This window comes from Cyanistes caeruleus, chromosome 19 (assembly GCF_971803275.1).
Source record: "Cyanistes caeruleus chromosome 19, bCyaCae1.hap1.1, whole genome shotgun sequence".
NCBI lineage: Eukaryota > Metazoa > Chordata > Aves > Passeriformes > Paridae > Cyanistes > Cyanistes caeruleus.
Window position 1 is genome coordinate 608741 of NC_141719.1, and position 18531 is coordinate 627271.

The 18531-nt window shown below is 56.6% G+C and overlaps 1 protein-coding gene across 1 annotated transcript; it reads right to left on the bottom strand.

The window, feature by feature from the left end:
- Nucleotides 1-690: 690 nt before the first annotated feature.
- Nucleotides 691-16465, bottom strand: PMP22 (peripheral myelin protein 22). Its single transcript, XM_086857019.1, has 5 exons — nucleotides 16349-16465; nucleotides 15365-15465; nucleotides 14123-14213; nucleotides 4695-4835; nucleotides 691-2204 (listed from the first exon to the last, which is right to left on the bottom strand). Exons 2-5 carry the CDS (start codon nucleotides 15440-15442, stop codon nucleotides 2038-2040), a joined length of 477 nt encoding a protein of 158 aa, XP_086713145.1. The 5' UTR covers nucleotides 15443-15465; nucleotides 16349-16465; the 3' UTR covers nucleotides 691-2037.
- Between the last annotated feature and the right edge of the window lie 2066 nt (nucleotides 16466-18531).

Sequence of the window (18531 nt, forward strand, 5' to 3'; positions counted from 1 at the left end):
ACACAGCTCCATGCCAGGTTGGGGGACAGGATGTCAACTCTGCTGTGATTCAGTGGATGTCTCCCTTCAGACCCTTTCCAAAAGGTTTACAACCCTTCACCTTGTTTCTTTTTGAAAAGTCGTTTTGTTCCACGCACTTCCAAAACTGCATCCTTGACACAAAGCAGCCCTGCAAGTCCAAGGTACTGTCCTGAATTGATGCCACTCGATAGCTTTAGTTTCCCTACAGGAAACTGTGATCCTACCTGCTCCTCAGAAGGGAAAGCTTTGTCCCCCCTTCCAGATGCCAGCCCCAGAAGGACCCAGGGTGACGTCTCGTCCCAGGGCTGCAGCTCACGGGGGCTCCAGTGCTGTTCCAGCAAGCAGTATCCCCTCCTGGGCTTGTAGCTCAGCAAAATGAGCACACAGGAAAATAAATACACTGTGAGGGCATGGAGGGCTGGCACAGGGTGCTCAGAGCAGCTCTGGCTGCCCGTGAATCCCTGGCAGTGCCCAAAGCCAAGGTTGGACAGGGCTTGGAGCAGCCTGGGCCAGGGGAAGGTGTCCCTGCCATGGCAGGGGTGGCACTGGGTGGGCTCTGAGGTCCCTCCAAACCAAATCATTCTGGGATTCTATGATTCCATGGGATGGTTGTGCAAGCAGGCTGGTGGAGCAGAGTCCACCTCTAAGCCCCCAAAACGCAGAAGCACCTGAGTTATTCTGACTTTTATTTCATTGCTTCTTAGTCCACACAGTCGGTATAAAATCAGAAAAGCAAAAAAAAAAAAAAAAAAGTAGAATGCCAAAAAACCCCAAAATTAACCAAAAAAAGCAACAGTGTCTGGAGTCCTCAGAGGCAGCCTGGGGTCTGTGCTGATGCCTGTTCCATTCATGGCCAGACTCACTGCTGACAGACAGAGGACTCACATCTCGCTCTGGTGCCAGAGCCCCATGGGCTCAGTCCAGAGCTGCTTCTGTTCCTCTGCACCATGGAGGGGAAAAAGGAATCTTGGTTATAAATGCTTTATTAAAAATAATAGTAAGAGCAAATCTAAGTACAAAAGCAGTTATAGCTTATTTATATTACACAGAATTATTTCTTATTTCTAGCTTGGTTGTTTACCTCAAGGTCATTAACTGAATTTCCAGTGACTAAGGTTAAATGTCTTAGGATAAGGAATGATAAATAGATAGCACCATTTCATACATCTGGTATTGGATTTCAGGGACAGGCTGGGCTGGCCGCTGTCTCAGGGCAGTTGAGCGCCACCACAAGGACAGAGCACGTTCCAGGCTGGGAGCAGCAGTTCCCAGTGCTTGGCACAGCCCAAGCCCAGCAGCCGAGCAAGGGAGGATGGCCCAAGCCTGGATTGCAGCTTGACCTAAGTGATTTAAAAGCCCAAATTCCAGTGGGTGTGGTGGCAAGGCAGTGGGACTTAGGCACATAAGTCATTTAGGCACTTGGGGCAATCAAGGCCTTTGCTCCGGAATCCTTCAAACCTTTTGGAAACATCTCCCGTCAGATCTGGACGTGCCCTTTGGATCACAGCATGTGGCAGGAGCAGGGCCCAGCCCTCGGCTGCGGAACCAGGTGTGACCGATCCACGCCAGCCTAAAACCAGAGCTGGGGTTCTGATGGGTCAACACAGGCTGGGACAGGGCAAGAGAGTTCAGCTCAAAGAGGATTTTGCATGAGAAAAAAAATCACTGCGCTCTTGTTACACTGTTAGGAGTGAGAGTTCTTAGGCACTTGCATCAGGCTTTAAAACAGCGCATGGTCAACAGAAGCAAACAAGACTATGTACATATATGTAAAAAGTGTTATAAATAGGTTTTTTAAACCACAGATACTATATACATCTTCAATTACCAAGGAACCCTTTGAGTGTTTCCTCTGGGAGTCGGTTTGGTTTGGTTTGGTTTGGATGGGAGGGTTTATTCCTTTTTTGGGTTTTTTGGTTAATTTTCTTTTCCGTTTTCTCATCTTTTGTGGCCCGCCTGCGTCTCCTGTGAGGACGTTGTGAATGCCCCGGCCACGCCAGGCCACGTCCCGCGACGTCACTCGCGCTTCCGGAGGATGACGTAGATGATGCCGCTGGCCAGGGCCAGCGGGAAGGCCAGCCACGCCAGGATGTAGGCGAAGCCGTAGGAGGTGTTTTCCGAGGCTTGGTGCCAGTCTGTGTGCCTCACTGTGAAGATGGCAGCGCCGCTCATCACGCACAGCCCTGAGGGTGAGCACGGGGATGCATCAGTGCTGCAGCATGGCCAGGTCCCCAGGGAACCTGAGCCACACGCCAACACCAGCGTCAGCACGGGAGCTGGCTTTGTTATTGTACCCCCGAAAACTGAGAATCTCCGGATTTGGGGAGGGGATGCTGTAGGCTCTGGCCTGGCTGGAGGTGAGCGGGGATGTCTCTGCCGTGCTCAGCAAGCAAAGCCAGAGGCTCCGGAGCAGACAAAGCTGGAGCATCACCTGGGCTAAGCCATCCCTCAGGCAGCCCCAGATCGGGGATGCTGCTGCAGACCAACCCCACCCCCCTGGAGCCCTGTTTGAAATCCTGGCCTGAGCCAGGTCCCTGCAGCACTGTGAGAGGTCAGGCACAGAGCTGGGCTTTCAAAGCAAGGGTTTCTGTATCCTCTCCCTAGGTGATAAAAGCCACAAACCCAACTGGGCCTCAGGGTGCTCTGGCTGTGACCCCAATCCTTCACTGCTGCACCAGAAGCTGAACTGCAAACCTCATTCCCAGTAAACCCTGCTCCTTGAAAACCCTGTTCCTTGTAAAAAACGCTACTCTTGAAAACCCTGCACCTTGAAAACCCTGGTCCCCACAAACCCTGGTCCTTGAAACCCCGTCTCCCTGCAAACCTTTCCGTGCCCATGGCTCGCCTTCTTCCCTGGCACCCCTGAGCAGCCAGGGCCTGTGCAGGTCCCAGGCCCAATGTCTGGCCTGGCCCAGCCCCAGTGGGCAGTGTTTAAGCTTTGTCGCAAACCCCCCCATCAGGGGTGGGCACTGCCCAGGGTTCACACAAAGCCACCTCTATTCCTGCCCCAAACAAGCTCTTTGAGTCAATCCCACTAGTTCTGTTATCCAGCCGTGGGGCTGTTGTTGGAGCCGAGTTCCAAATCCCCTGCTCAGACCTCAGGACCACCTACATTTCAGCACCGTGATATTTGAGCTGTAATTCCACTTGACACTGCTCCTTTTGTTTGGAGAAAGTGCACAAGTGGGAATTCACTTCATTAAGGCGCCGCTGGAGCAGTTTCCATTCCCCAAGCATGGGAGCCAACTCCCACTGCCCGGCCCATGCACAGAGAGCACAGCCATTGTCTGGGGGACAGAGGACAGGCGTGTGGCCACGCAGTCACCTCCAGACAGCTACATACAGCGGCGATTGTCCACAGCAGGGATTTGGCCAGCCAGAGGCAAACTGAGTGGCCTGACCCTGCATCCCCTTGGGACACCTAGCACAGCACAGACAGGAGGGCTGCAATCCCTATTGCTTCTCCTCTGACAAGGAGGACTCACCAGCAGTCACTCAGGAGAGAGAAGCCTTCTTCTCCCAGGTCTATCAGAGAAGCTCTTGGGCAGGTAATTGCATTATTAATGCCCATTTCCCCTCCTTGGCTCCATGGCTCTAAGGGGTTTCTATACATCCCTTTCTAGAGATCTGAATTCCACCTGCGCTGTGGCCAAGCAGATCCACTCCTCATGGATTTAATGCCAATAAAGGTTAGCTCTGGATTTCTCCAGGGTTTGGGAGGGCCAGTTGCTTAGAGGATGCCCAGAAACTGTCTAAACTCAGTGAATGAATGCTAAAGTAGCAGGACCTTGGGTGACTTCTAGTTTAACATCTAAAGCTCTAGGAAAGAATCAGTCTCCTTCCCAGACGTTCTGTCCGAATGCAGCCAGGACCTTAAAGCACCATTACATTTCTTAGCCTGAACTCTTGAAAATCCTCTCCACTGGTTTCATAAATGCAAACATAAACAGAGCCAGTGGCTTTACAGCATCAGTACTTGGGGAACTGCAGCATGGGATGTGAGCTGTGGCTCCTTTTCCAGCAATGAGTTCTCAAAGAGTTAAAAATGGCAGCTGACAGTCCAAGTCAGAGCTCACCCTGCAGCTCCAGGGCTCTGTGCTCATGGGGAAAGCACCAGGCCCCCTTATGGCAAGTTTATAAATAATCACTGAGCCCTCTATTGCCAAAACAGGATCGTCACAACGTTCCCCACCCCACCAGCAGCTGTGGAAGCCTCACCCAGCCTGGTGAAGGGTCCCAGAGCCAGCACAGCCACCCTGGACACCCAAGCCTGAGCCCTGGGGAAAAGGCAGAGCTCTTGTTCCACTCCCCTCAGCTTTGCCCCAGTTGCTCTGGTGTCCTGTCCCTCCAGAGCCTTCCTGGCTGGGACAGAAACCTTCTTGCACCTTCCCTGTGCAAGGGCAGAGGAGACTGGATGCAAAACAGCCCAAGAACTGGATCCATCTCAGGAGTGTGAGACATCAACACCCCCGAATTATTCCCTTCCCTTCCCTTCCCTTCCCTTCCCTTCCCTTCCCTTCCCTTCCCTTCCCTTCCCTTCCCTTCCCTTCCCTTCCCTTCCCTTCCCTTCCCTTCCCGGCAGCAGCTCCTCAGTGCCCCCGATGTGCCCCAGAGCTGCTCGTTCCCTCCAGGCACTGTCCCTGCTGGCAGTGCCACCCCTCAGCCCCGCTCACCCGCCAGGATCTGGAAGACTCCAGTGATGTAGAACCTGCCACCCTTGGTGAGCGTGAAGAGCTGGCAGAAGAACAGGAACAGCGACAGGATGCTGAAGATGACGGAGAGGATCATCATGGCTTGGACAGACTGCAGCCATTCTGGAGACAGACAGACAGATGACACTTCAGCCTGGGCACCATGGAGCCCCTGCTGTGCTCACGGCCAGGCCACCACCCACCCTGGCTCCTGCAGGGTTTGGGGAGCTAGGCCATATCCAGTGCTGCCCCAGCTGCTGATATCCCCAGCACGGGCTGCTCCCGGGATCAGGGTGCCATGTGGGTGCCACAGGTCAGCTGCTGGAATACAATGGACCACAGGCCTGGGCACTGCCTGGGGAGTATTTACCACAAAACAGAACAGAGACAAAAGCCCTGAGCTACACAAAGCAGACAGAGCCTCTCCCCCAGCTCCGCGCCTGGCCCTGGCTCTTCAGCTGTGCTGCAAACACCAAAGCCATGTACAACAAGCTCTGGGACACCGTGCTGGCCTAGCCCTGAGGGCAAATAAACACACAGGAACAAAAACACCCTCTGCCCCTGTGGAGCTGAACCTTTGGGAAGTCCTCCCCAGCTGCCAAGAGCAGCTGTGGCCCAGAGCAGACCAGTTAAACCAGCCCGTGTGAGTCACTGCTCAGCTATTTCCAGCCTTAGTGGGTGTGTAACTCCCCACGTTAAAAAAAAATATAAATAAACAAGCAGAATGCAGCTCCATGCCACGAGCTGCTGCAGCTTGACAGAAAGAGGCAGTGCTCACGGATACCTCTGCCTGCCTCCTTCTTTATAAGGCTTGAAATCAAAATGCAGGACTCATACAGGTAAACTGAGGCACAAACCACACAGTGAAAGACAGAAAAATCCTGCTTGGGGCTGGACGGGATTTAGGCGGCACTGAAGCCTCAGACTCAGTCCTGTGTTCCTGCCAATGTTTTACTCCCACCGATTTCAGTCCCCTTCCTGCAGAACTGGAGCAAAACTCCCAAATGAAGCTGCCCTTCAGCTCCGCCAGCCACAACCTTGGAGCAGCAAACGAGGCAGCTGAGACTGTCCAGGGCAGTGTCTGCCCCAGAGCAGCCACCACATCCCCACCAAATCCCTGCGAGCAGTGCTCGGGGAGGGGAGAACAGACTTTGGACCAGAGAGTGAGGCACAGCCTCCAGCTGGGATGGCAGAGGTGATCCATGGGCACTCCCAGCAAATCCAGGGCTGCAGGGAACATCCTGTGCTTCTCAGTCACGTCTGTGTTTGACTTGGGGCCAGGATTTCTACCCCTTGTCTTTGCCTCTTGTCTCTGGATGTGCAGGCAAAGAAGCAGAGGCAGTCCCTGCTCCCAAAGCTCTGCAACCACCCAGAGCAGCCCCTGCTGCTCACAGCCAGCCTAGTCCTTCCTCTCCCTGTCACACTTCCCATCACAAACCACTCTCCAGCTCCAGAGCACTGTGTTCCCTGTGTACCAGCTCTGCCATTCCTCAGGAAGGAGCAGCTAGTGCTGCTTCCAGGAAATCCCAGAGTGGATTTCATTGCAATGTGCACACAAAATGTCCAGTGTATTTCCCCTATCCCAGGCAGCCTCAGCCCCACTGGCCCCTTCAGCTCCGGCTGTCTTCCACCAGTGGGAAATGGGATGAGGCAGTTCCAGCACCAACAAAACCATCATAAATTCTTGCTCAGATCAGACCAGAGAAGTGCTTGGAGGATGTGCAGCTGCTGAGCTGAACCTCCTTCCACTCCTCAGCACAGACAGGTTCCCATCCCAGCTCGGGGATGCTGAGCTCTTCTCTCACCCCTTCCCAAGCCCTGCAGCTGTGTCCAGCTCCATGCACCAGCCGAGCCAAAGCCAAGCCCTGCAGTTTCATCCAGGATCAGAAAGCCAAGTCTTTTGTGACTGCAAAGGCCACGGGATCCGGCCCGAGAGGAGCCCTTTCTGCCGGAGGTGGACGCTCCCACTGCTGGTTATTTTAGGAGAGAACTGTCTAGACGGAAAGCTGAGCTGAGCTGCCCTTTAATTGCATCCGCCTCCCCTGCCTGGTTTTTGGTTCTGAATGCAAATGATTTATAGGGGCTTTGCAAAATCCCATTGTAATAAAGAGCCATGTCAGAGGCAGAGAAAGGCAGTGCTGAGGGGGGAGCTCACCGTGGCCGGAGGGTTTGGGCAGCCAGCCTGGGAGCAGGGAAATCAGGAGATGATCCCACAGACCAGAGCTCTGAGCCCGCTAACATCCAGCCCTCCACTGACTTTTGCTGGCCTCCTTTGTGAAAACAAAGGCAGGATCCCAGCACAGGGCTGAGGCCAGGAAAGTGAATTCCAGAGCTCCATTAACTCCATGGCAGCTGCCCACAGACTCCAGCTGGAGTAGGATAGCTAGTTGCCTTTAATACACTTAAAATCACCCCTATAAGTGCAGGTAGGGTTTTTACCTCCTCAGCCCCACGTGCCTTTAACCCCTGTGCTGTCAGTGCTGTGTCCAGCCCTCAGGATTTCAAACACAGTGAATGTCGCAGAGGGAGCTGCAGCTGGGCTGTCAGCACTGTTTACTCACAGGCTGTTATTTGTGGTTTCCCCTGGGCAGCGAGCTGGTTATCCCATTTTTCCCCTGCATCTCCTCAGTTCTGTGTTTATATCTTTGTTCTTCAGGAGGAAGAAGAAAAGGAAGCAGCGTGGAAAGGATAGATAACACCCTGCACACCGCTTCCGGAGACGACCCGGCAGGAGTAGGCTCTAAGCCCTTTCAGGCACCAGAGACAAAGCAAGAAGTTTTTACAAAACAACTTTGAATTTTCCTTAAGTTCTGCAAGCCCTGATTTGTTCATAGCACTACTTACAACAGCAGGGAGAAGACTTCAGCCCTGAGATGATAAAAACTGTTATTTCTCTGCCCTAAAATCCAGCATGAAAGAAATCCAGAGCAGAAATTGGAACCCAGAGCAGAAATTGCAGTTGAATCACCCAGAGAGACAGCAGCCAACCCAGCCCTGCTTGCAGGGAGGTTTTATGCCCTGACAGGACTGACGGAGCAGGAAAAAACGTGCCCTTGGCCAGGAGCAGAGGCCTTGAGGGACAGGCTTTGCCTCCCCAGGGTTTAATTCACACCCCCCGCCTTTGGCCTCAGCCAAGGAGGAAAAACAAAGTGCACACTGAAGACACTCATTTGAGCACTCAGCTTACCCACTGCTCTAAGAGCTCCCTAAATTAGTGCTGTGCATTAAAAACCCCGCCATGCTGGGATCTGCAGCTGATGGGAATGTTTTGCAGATGGGAGTTTTCCTTTTGCCAAGTGTGTATGCTCTACACATTTGAAAAGCAGCCACTTCTAGAGAGGAAAACATCCATTAGGGAGGTAACGGTAACATATAATACAGCCAAAGCTGGAGGGAGGGAAATTCATGCCCCCAGCTGTAAAACCTGCTGCTTCCATGCTGCAAGTTACATCTCAGCAGGGTCAGGAGCAGCACAGGTACAAAGGGACCAACCCAGGGCTGCCAGCAAAAGCCACATTTTCTGAGCAGAGTTTCTCCAGAGCACACTCTCAAGTGTCAAGGCCTGACCAAGATCCTGAGCCCAGCTCACATCCTGCCCTCTGGAATGGCCAGGTTGCAGCAAAACACTCTGACTTGCAGTGGTTTTGATATTCAAACACCCCGAAGAGGGTTGGAAAAGGGTGAATTGGAGATGCAGGAACACCAGCTGACCTGCAGCACTCCCCAGGCTGCACCTCAGATAGAGGCCCCAAGGTCAGAACAGCTCAGGTGCCTGCGGTGATGCCCTGCACAGCCCAGACCTCTCATGCCCCTGTCCCCAGGGCTGTGGGGACACCTTTTCTGTGGGGACACCTTTCCTTTCTCCTGAGGAGACACCTCTCCTGAGGGGACAGCTCTCCTGAGGGGACACATCCTCCCCATCTGTCCAGCTGAGCCACTGCACAGTCCTAGGGGAAATCCAGGGAAAATCCATCTCCACTGCAGATTTCTCCTGCTGTGGCCCAGCCTCCCTCTGGCACAGTCAGACATTCCCAGCTGGTGCTGCCGGATGCTCAAAGCAGCAGCACCTTGGAGCAGGTTTGGCTCCCAACAGCTGCTCCTTTCCAATCCTCCCATGTCTAGCCCCTGAGAACAACCACATTGTGCTGGATCGATGTATTCCTGGAAATCTCACCAGCATAGGGGGATTCTAAAGAGCTCCCAAGGTGTTTGTGAGGGCCAGGGGATAAGCAGAGGAAACCCTGGGGCTGCAGGGAGGCACTGACTGAACACAGCGCTACCAGTCCTGTCCCAGGCCTCCTGCTCCTCTTCTGCAGCTCCTTCAGATGGAGGTGAACCCCTCAAACCTCTGTCTTCTCCTCCTCTTTTCCTCTCAGCTTTCCTCCCTTTCCTTCTTGAAGCTCCATTCAAGAAGTCCATGAAGCCAGGACATCCAGAGCTCTCCAGAGCTGCCATGCTCCAACATCCCATTGGAGCTCCCATCTCGTCCCAGGCCACTCCTGATGCAGCTGAGGCAGCAGGAAGTTGTTGGCACCACGAAAAACTCCTTCCAACAGCTCCCCAAAGCCCAAGGCAGCTCCTTTCCCAGGCCCTTGGCTCTGGCCTCCTGCTGGCCTGTGCTGAGGTGGCAGATCCATCATTCCATGCCCAGATCCTCCCAAGGGCTCCAGAGCCAGCTCCTGCTGATGTCCAGTCCAGGCAGCAGGAGTGGGCAGCAGTGGTGCTCGGGCCCACAGACCTGGTGCAGGGTCACTGCTCCTACAGGGACATCCAAGAGTCTCATCGAGGCCCAAAAAAGGTTGGTTGAAGGGTTCTCCAGCACCACACTCTGCAGGGGACTCCCCCACCCTTTCTTCTGGTTGGACAGTCATCGTTTGCCCACGTTGCCTTCTTCCTCCCGTTCCTCCATGGGCCAGAACACAAATAGGGCAGGGAAGGTTGTCTAACCCCACCTTTCAGAAAAAAATGGGAGCCAAAGACATCTGGAACAGCTAAGAAAAAAACAGCACCTGTTCCCAACCTCTCCTTATCAGATGCTCTTTGTAAGAACAACCAGCAACAATAAAAAAATGGCTTTAAGCAGAAGAAATCCTTTTCTCATTGAAGGCAGGAAAGTTATGGGACAAACTGATCTGAAATATAAAATATTCTCTTGGAATAGGAAATTTTTAGATTTTAGGAGTAAATTTTTTACTGAGAGCATGGGCAGGCCATGGCACAGGGTGCCCAGAGCAGCCGGGGCTGCCCCTGGATCCCTGGCAGTGCCCAAGGCCAGGCTGGACACTGAGGCTGGGAGCAGCCTGGAACAGGGGAAGGTGTCCCTGCCATGGCAGGAGTGGCACTGGGTGAGCTTTCAGGTGCCTCCTAACCCAAACCAGTCTGGGATCCTGTGAACACCAAGGGACGAGTTGCAATCCCCCAGAGCTGGCAGAGAGGGTTCAGCCCTGCCCGGTGTCACCTATTATTAATGAAATCATTAATAAAATCTGCTCTGGGCAAGAACCTGGGCTTTGCTTGCGGCCATCACAGGGCCCCCAGCACTTGGAGATTGGGAAGTGGCAGCTGGGCACTTCCCAAGGTTCAGGGGTTTCTTTTCTCTTTAAAACAGCCCCAAAGCACCAGACTGCCTGTGGACAAGTCAGCTGCAGGAGAAACTGTGAGAAGACAACAGGAGAAACGTCCCCTGCCATTCAGAAGAATGTGGGGATCTCCATGGATGGCCCCGTTGCCTCCCCACTTTCAGCACTCCCATCACAATCAGAGTAGAGCCTAGCGGAAAAGAAGACTTCTTTCCTGCATAAAACATTTAGCTGCAGAAAGAAAAGGCCATTTTTGGAGGAAAAAATATCCCTGTCTGGAGATGTGAACACAGGATGGAATCTCCTCAAGAGCACTTGCTGGGCCCGGCCATGTGCCCCAAGCCAGGCTGGCGCACGGCCCTGCTGACCCACAGCCCCGGGATTCAGAGCTGAATTCCTGAGATAAGTCTTTTCCAGGAATGTCTGACAGCGCAAACGAAGCAAAGATTGCAACATTTTTTCCATAGTTCTCGTCCTCCTGAAGAAAAAAAAGCATTATCTAACAGCAAATGCAAAAATCAAAGCAACAAGCAGGCGGTTGTACGCGGAGAAGGAGTGGGAATGTGCCCTGGACTCCTGCTGGGATGGCTCAGCCCTCAGACACAGAGGGGCCGAGCCCTGCCAAGAGGAATTCGACCAATCCAGCACATCCCCAGGGGCTGCTGGTGTCCTGAATCTTCACTTGGCAGCCACGCTCAGCCCTGGCCTTGCTTTGCTGCCTGCCCCATTCCTAGGGGATAATGTGCAGGGTGAGGAGCACAGCCCAGAACCTGCCCCAGGGTGAAACGAAAGCAAATCCTGCTGGCAGCCAGATTTAAAAGTTCTGCTTCTTGCTGGGCATCCACACAAAGGTCACCAAGAGGAGGGTGCCTGTGTGACAGGACAGGGGAGGGTCAGCTGACACCACAGGGCCACCGCAGCAGCACCACCCCTCAAAGTCTCCATCCATGATGAACATGGGTGACCCAGCACCATCTAATTCCCAAATTCCACTCACTGAGTCCCACTGCCTTTTGAAAAGAGAAGAAGAAATAACCACACCCCAGAGGCCACTGTGATGGCCAGAGCAAAAACTGCCCCTGTGTAAAAACTGAAAGTTCTGCCAAAACTCCCGATGAGGATTCATTGCTGTTTCCCCAGAGCATCTTGGCACTCCAGGATTAACCATTCAGTACCTTCCTAGGCACAGGGAAATGAATTTTTATGGCTTCCTGGAGCCCACTGCAGCACAGCCTCTGTTCTGAGAGCTGTGACCAAGGATGGTTTGTGGTATTTGTACGGGAACATTCCTAATTTTGTAAATAAGCATATTCCTAGGAAAAGGGTGTGAGGATGAGGCAGGAGACAAGTGTGAGCCTGGGAGGTGGCTCTGCCACAGCATCCTTGCCTTGTGACCACCCTGCTGCTCCAAAGAGTGGCCGACAGCAGCTCCTGGCAGTGGTGACAGGGTTGGGAGCGAGCAGGACCCACTGGAAAAGAGACCATGTGGCATTTCTGATCTTTTTACAAACAGACCTTAAAAGCCCTACATAAGCCCAGGAAATTCCTTTGATTTTCTGTTCCCACAGCAGTGGTGGGCTCTGGACCCTGCATCCAGTGTCCCACAATATGAAGAAGGTCCTCAGCAGCACTGCTCCCACACGCTGGCCGCAGGGTGAATGGGACACAAGCTTTCGTCCAAGCAAAGCCCCCTTCTCCTGAGAAGCAGAACCTTTGAGTAGGTGAGGCTGTCAGAGAGCTGCCTAAGCCTTGATCACAGTGAACTTCTACTCAAAGAGCAGCTCACTGGGGCACTTTATTTGGAATCCCAGAACAGTTTGGGTTGGAAGGGACGTTACAGATCATATTGCACCCCACGTGCCATGGGCAGGGACACCTTCCACCAAATCAGGGCTATCAACCCAGCTCAGCTGCTCAGCTGTATTTTCAACGGGATTATCTTGACTATGGTCCCTCTAATGGTGAAAAGTCAGCCCTGGAAAGGCTCCAGCAGCTCTGGGAGCAGGCCATGGACACTTCCGTTGGGTGTGCGGAAACCACCCAACCACAGTTGGGACAAGCCCCTCTCATCCCCAGCAGAGCATCCCGTAAACATCCAGAAAGAGCGGTGCAGGTTTGGAAAGCAGATTTGGGGAGGCTTTAGAGCGCTGGGTTCTGGGACTCCTAGGGGCAGAGCTGCCTTTCATTACAAAGCAGGGGCTCAGCACTTTCGCAGCTCGCATGACTGGCTCTGAAGCGGGGCTGCCGACGCTGCAGCAGCCAGCTGCTGATGCGGGACGCGGCTGCAGAAGGCTCCTGGCCTGGGATCCGATTCCCTCGCCTGGGATGCGGTCCAGCCGCTTTCCCGGCTGGCCCGGACACCAGCAGGCGTCAGCAGAGACCAGCGCCGGGGTAGGAGCGGCGCTGGCAGCGAGAGCAGAGCCGGGACACACGCGGGGACAGCGAGGAAAGTGGGGACAGAGCAGCGGCATCGCCTCCCCACGTGGGCACCGCGAGTGGCTCGCTCCCACAGGCCGGGCATTCTGAGCAGAATCTCCAAAAACCCTCTCACAGCCTCCCTTCGCTGAGGGACCCTGCTGGAGTGTTTAATGCTCCCCGTGCCACCGTGCCCCCCTCGCCAGGGCCACTTGGGCTGCTCCTACCCAGGCCCGCGTTCCCAGCACAGTGACCGTGTCCCAGTGCCGGTGCTGGGACTCACAGCTGCTGTCACTGGGGGCTGCACTGGGAGAACCTGTGTCCGCAGGAAAGCAAAAGCCAGGCTAACAAAACAAACGCTGGCCCCAGCACCACCGACATCAGCTCTGTCTTCCAGGGAAACTGAGGCACGGGCTTGCCCAACTGTCTGGCATGGATTTTGTGTTCCTGGTGCCACTGGTCACTCTGGAAACCGCCTGTCACGGTGTCTCAGCACTCTCTCCTCCCTTGCTGACCTCAGCAAACAGTTCAGAGGTGATGTCACCCAGTGTGACATCAGCCTTCCCCCGGCTGGGGCCCGCGGTGGCTGTTCAGCCCCCCGGGAGTGCAGGTGCACTGCACGAAGGGCCCGAGCACTCAGCACAGCCCCCACAGCCATCCCCAGGACCAGGGCTGTGCCCAAACCTCAGCCTGTGCCAGCGGCACAACGCAGGACGGATTTCCAGGTGGGGGACAGGTGTCCTCTGGAGACAGAGTGTCCTCAAGGCCCAGTGGGCATCCTTCAAACCCCTCACAAGCAGAGCAAGAGGGACCTGTCCCAAAAAGAGCCCTACAGCTTCCAGCAGGGTAACAGGCTCCCAGCGACCCTGCCCAGAAGAGCACCTCGTGTCTGCGCATTCAGGAGATAAAATGAGCTGATAGCAGGAGACCGCCCAGCAGGGCTCCAGCCGTCCCCGCCAGTGCAGCTGAGGGTGTCCCCTGCCCTGGTGCTGCCAGGACCTGCCCTTCAGCCCGAGGGCAGCCGGGCAGAGCCATGGGCAGCACGTCTAATCCTCGTCCTGAGCCCCACCGCAGCTTCAGGGACTGCGAGGGCGGAGGAGCAATCCCCCACTGCCGGGCCAGCCCCGTGTCCCCACACCGGGACACAGCACAGCCCTGCTCCTCCAGCGGGGGACACAGCAGAGCAGGCAAGGGGATGGGGTGGACGCGGGGAAATCCAAGAAAGAATCTCAAATAACCCGCATGGGCAAATCCCTCTTGATTCCATAGGTGCCGGGGGCTGGAGCAGCCCCGATGCCGGGGGGCACAGCCCCGATGCCGGGGGGCACAGCCCCGATCCCGGGGGGCACAGCCCCGATCCCGGGGGGCACAGCCCCGATCCCGGGGGGCACAGCCCCGATGCCGGGGGGCACTCACCGTTGGAGGAGGATGCCAGGCAGTGGAAGACGGTTCCGGAGGTGCAGTTCTGCCACAGGTCTGCCGTGTGCCCGCCGTTCACCAGCCATTGCTGTGGGACAGACACAGCCCGTGAGCAGGGCCCTGGAGGAGCAGGCTCCCATGGCCGTGTCCCCCCAGGGCCAGCCGTGTCCCCCCAGGCTTCGGCACCGAGCAGCCGCACGTGCCTGCCCGGCCAGGCGCTCCCAGGGACACGCTTTTCCTTAGAGAGGGGTTTGGAAAGTAAATCCCGAAATTTGCTTTTAACTGCTTTAGCCCCAACGGCACAGGAACAGAAGCTCTTTATGATCTTTAAACACGGAGCGAGTCCCGCGGGGCCGCGCTTCCCTCCCCTCGCCGGCCTCGCCCGCTGCCTGGCCGGGATATTTGAATGCTTCCACGTGATTGCTAACGGCTCAGAAGATTTTTTTAACGTTTTCCATGACTATTACCACCAAAAAGAAAAAAAAAAAAAAAAAAAAAGAGAAACAGACGGGGAAAGAAGCCCCTGGTGAAGCAAGCTTGGAAGTCACCAGCTCCACGGAACAGCTGCCTTAGAGCCAACTCAAACCTCTCCCCGAGCAGCTGACGTGTTCACTGGGCTGAAGCCCCGGGACAGTGCTGGGAAGCCTCTGTGCTCCATCCAGCCCTCGCTCCTGCCGCTGCTCACACAGATTCAGCCTTGGAAGCTGGGTTAGGAAAAAGGGACTGTGCCTTATTCCCAGCCCCAAAGGAGGGGAGCTGGGGAGCAGAATTGCTGCGCTGAGGAGTCAGTGCCCAGCCAGCCCCGTCTGGGGGCTTTGCTCACACTGTTGTGGTGCCCGAAGCCCAGTAGCAGGTGTACCTCCCATATGAAAGGGAAGAGCAGCATCGCCCCAAAAGCTGGGATTTTGGGTGCTCCGAGGCCGCTCCTTGATGTGAACCATCAAGGGTTCAAGCCTGGGGAGGATGAGGAGAGAAATAGCTCTTGTTTCTCTGTCCCGACATGGATGCCCTGAGCACCTACCACAAAACACAGCCAAGCGTCCCAGCAGCTTCCCCTGACAGCACAAACTCCCTAATTCCCAAATCCCACTGTTACTGAGACCAGCAAGCGGCCAGTAAAGGCTTCCTGCTAACAACCAGGCCGTAAAACCGGGCATAAATGAAAACAACGCCTCCTGCTCCTGCCACGCCATATGTCCCTGCCTCGTGCAACCCGGAGCAGGGAAAATCCGAACTCACACTAACGATGGTGGAGACGAAGAGCAGCACCAGCACGGTGACGTGGAGCACGATGATCCCCAACAGCAAGAGCAGCATCTCGGCGGTGGCGGAGGGCAGATCTGCAGCGGGACAGGGATGATGCTGAGTGTGTGTGTGTGTGTGTGTGTGTGTGTGTATCCGTCTGTCCGTCCGTCTGTCTGGGGGCAGCAGGAACGCTCCGTTCTGCCCCGCCCAGCGCGGGAGATGCTGCTGGCACTGCCCGGCGCCCAGGTTCTCCCCGCGGTCCCCGCCGACGGAGAGGGGTCCGAGCCCTCTGGACCCCGATATCCCCCAGGGTCCCCCGAGACCTTCCCTCGAGCCTGTTCTTCTCCCACCGAGGGGGCTCCTCCCAGTCCCCTCCCCGGGGACCTTCAAAGGGCTGGTCCCCCCCAGCCCCTTTACCCGAGAGGGGTCCGATCCTCCCTCCGAAGGGAATGTGCTTCCTGCGGGAGGGCTCAGGCTCGGCGCATCGCACCCGAGGGGCTGAACCGGCCCCACTCCGCAGGGAAAGGTGTGTGGGGAGGGGGAATTGTCCACCCACCCATGGCAGCAGTGTGGGCGATGCTGTCGGCCCCACCCCAAAAAAGGGAATTTTCCTTGTCTTATCTGCCCTGGCGACCCCCGGGGAGAGGGCAGGGGGGGTGAGCAGGGGGCGTCAGCCCCTGCCCTTTCAGCCCCCTGGGCTACCTCGGCCCCTCTTCTCCGGAGGTGCCCTCAGCCCACCTCCCCTCGGCTCCCCCGGCAGAGGCTCTCCTGGACCCTCTCCCGAACAGGGGGGGCTCTTTCCAGCCCATCTCCCCCCGGTGAAGAGGGGAAGGGGCTGCCCTGACTCCTCTCCTTAGGGAGCACCCAGAGCGGGGCTGCTCCTCCCCTCCCTGTCGGCTGCGAGCCCCCGGCGGCTCTCTGCAGCCCGTGTCCCCCCGGTGCGGCCGCTCTCCGGCGGGGCGGTCGCTCCGTACTCACATCGCAGCGGAGCGGAGCGGAGCGGCCGGCGGCGGAGCGGGCGCGGAGCGGAGCGGGCGGCGGCGCTGTCAAGTTTCCCCTTTAACCGGGGCCGCCGCCCCGTTTGCGTCTGCGGCAGGGGAGGGCTCAGCCGCCCGCCGCCCTCCTATAAACGGGGCAGCTCCCGGCTTGGCCCCCGGCCCCCGGAACGCGGCTCCCGAGCCGCTCTCGCCCCACTGCGAGGAGATTTGGGGGGGGACAAGAGACGAGCACCCCTCTCTCCTGAGCCCCCACTGCCCAGGAAGGCGGGGGAGAGGTGGCCGTGCCCCGCTCTCCGAGCAGTCCCCGTAGGTGGGGGCGTCCCACAGAGTGCCCCGGGGTGTCTGAGCAGAACCGGCCCGGAGGGGACAGAACTCTCCACATCGGGGGTCCCCTCACTCCGGCCCAGTGGGTCTGTGCAGCCCTGGGGAGGGCTGTCCTGGCACAGGATTTGGGGAACGAGCATCTGGCTGAGCTGAAGGGATTCTAGCACTTGGAGCCGTCCTTTTTTAGCACTTGAGAGCCAAATTAGGTAGAACTGAGCAACTTTTCACTAAAGGGAGGGTGCGATTTTCCACAGCTTTGGAGGACGCTCAGAGAGTTAGGGCTGTTCTGCCTGGAGAAGGCTCCGGGGAGAGCTGAGAGCCCTTCCAGTACTTAAAGGGGCTCCGGGAGAACTGGAGAGGAACTTGGGGCAAGGAATGGAGTGACGGGACGCAGGGAATGGCTTCCCACTGCCAGAGGGCAGGGTTAGGTGGGATACTGGGGAGAAATTCTTCCCTGGGAGGGTGGGGAGGGCTGGCACAGGGTGACACAGCTGGGGCTGCCCCTGGATCCCTGGCAGTGCCCAAGGCCAGGCTGGACAGGGCTTGGAGAAGCCTGGGACAGTGGAAGGTGTCCCTGCCATGGCTGGGGTGGCACGAGAGGGGCTTTGAGGTCCTTCCAACCCAAGCCTCCCTGGGATTCTCTTGATTCAGGTGCTCGGGAAGGAAGGGGTTGCTGCGCTGCCGCCCTCGCTCATTCCTCGAGCACAGCCAATCTGTTCAAACAACCCCCCGCACACACAGAGTCCACCCACAGCTCCCAAATAATCCTGCCAGGAGACCTGTACACTCCTGAGCATTAACACCAGTTCCCCATCACCCCCCCTCTCCCCGCACCAGCTCCAGGCTCGTCCCGCATTGTTGCACAAACGAGGAATTCGGCGTCCAGCCACCGGGACTGTAAATCTTGGGAGAGGGGAGCTGGGGAAGCGTGCTTGGCTCCTCTCTCCTGGCAAGCAGAGGCGTGTTCCTGCAGCACGGGCTCCGCACTCACGGAAGGGGTCCCGGCACAGACAGCAGCCAGCGAGTGGGAGCGGAGCCGGGAGCGCCCGGGGAGAGGGGGGGGGGGTGGTCGGGGGAGAGAGGCAGAGGCTGAAAGGAGATTCCAAAGGATGCAATTTCCCTTCCCCTCCAAAAAATCCCGCCAATTCCTCTGCTTCTACCGTCCCTCTGCGCCCTGTGACGCCTGTCAGCGCCATCCAGAGGACTGAAACATCTCTCCTGGCTAATGAGGCTGCCCCTCAGGGCCGGGTGCCTGGAGGAGCCCCCGCTCTCGGGGCTGAGAGAGAACGGTCTTGTCCCCAGGGCTGTGATCCAGGGTCTGGTAGAGACCATTCTCTGATCTGCGTTTGAGAGTCTGGGATTTCGGCTGCTGGTCCTGGCCAAGATATCCAACCTGGTCCCTGGAGCAGAGCAGGATGCTCGGTGGGGGAAGGCATTGGGAGGTGTGGGGGGCACAGACAGCTCCCGAGCTCCTCCGTGAGTGTGAGACAGCAGAACCGCCCCACCTCCGCTTCTGAAAAAATGTGCCAAAAGCAGCTTCCTAAGCGTGGGGAGAAATACCTGAAAGTCAAACCAGGGAAAAGAGCAGTCTGTGGGTGACAAAGCCAGTTTGGGCTGAGAGATATGAATTGGAAACGGTGGAAAAAGCCCAGAGAGAAGAGCACATCACTCCCCTGCTCCTTGGGCACTTCTGGAAAGGTGCATTGTTCAAATCGAACAGGGCTTTGGACAAACATCAGCTGTTGCCGAGTGCTGTGACAGAGCTCTGGTGCCAGGGCAAAGCTCCTCTCCACCTGCCGGAGATGCTTCAGGGAGCCTGCCCGGGGAGGAGCAGAGCCC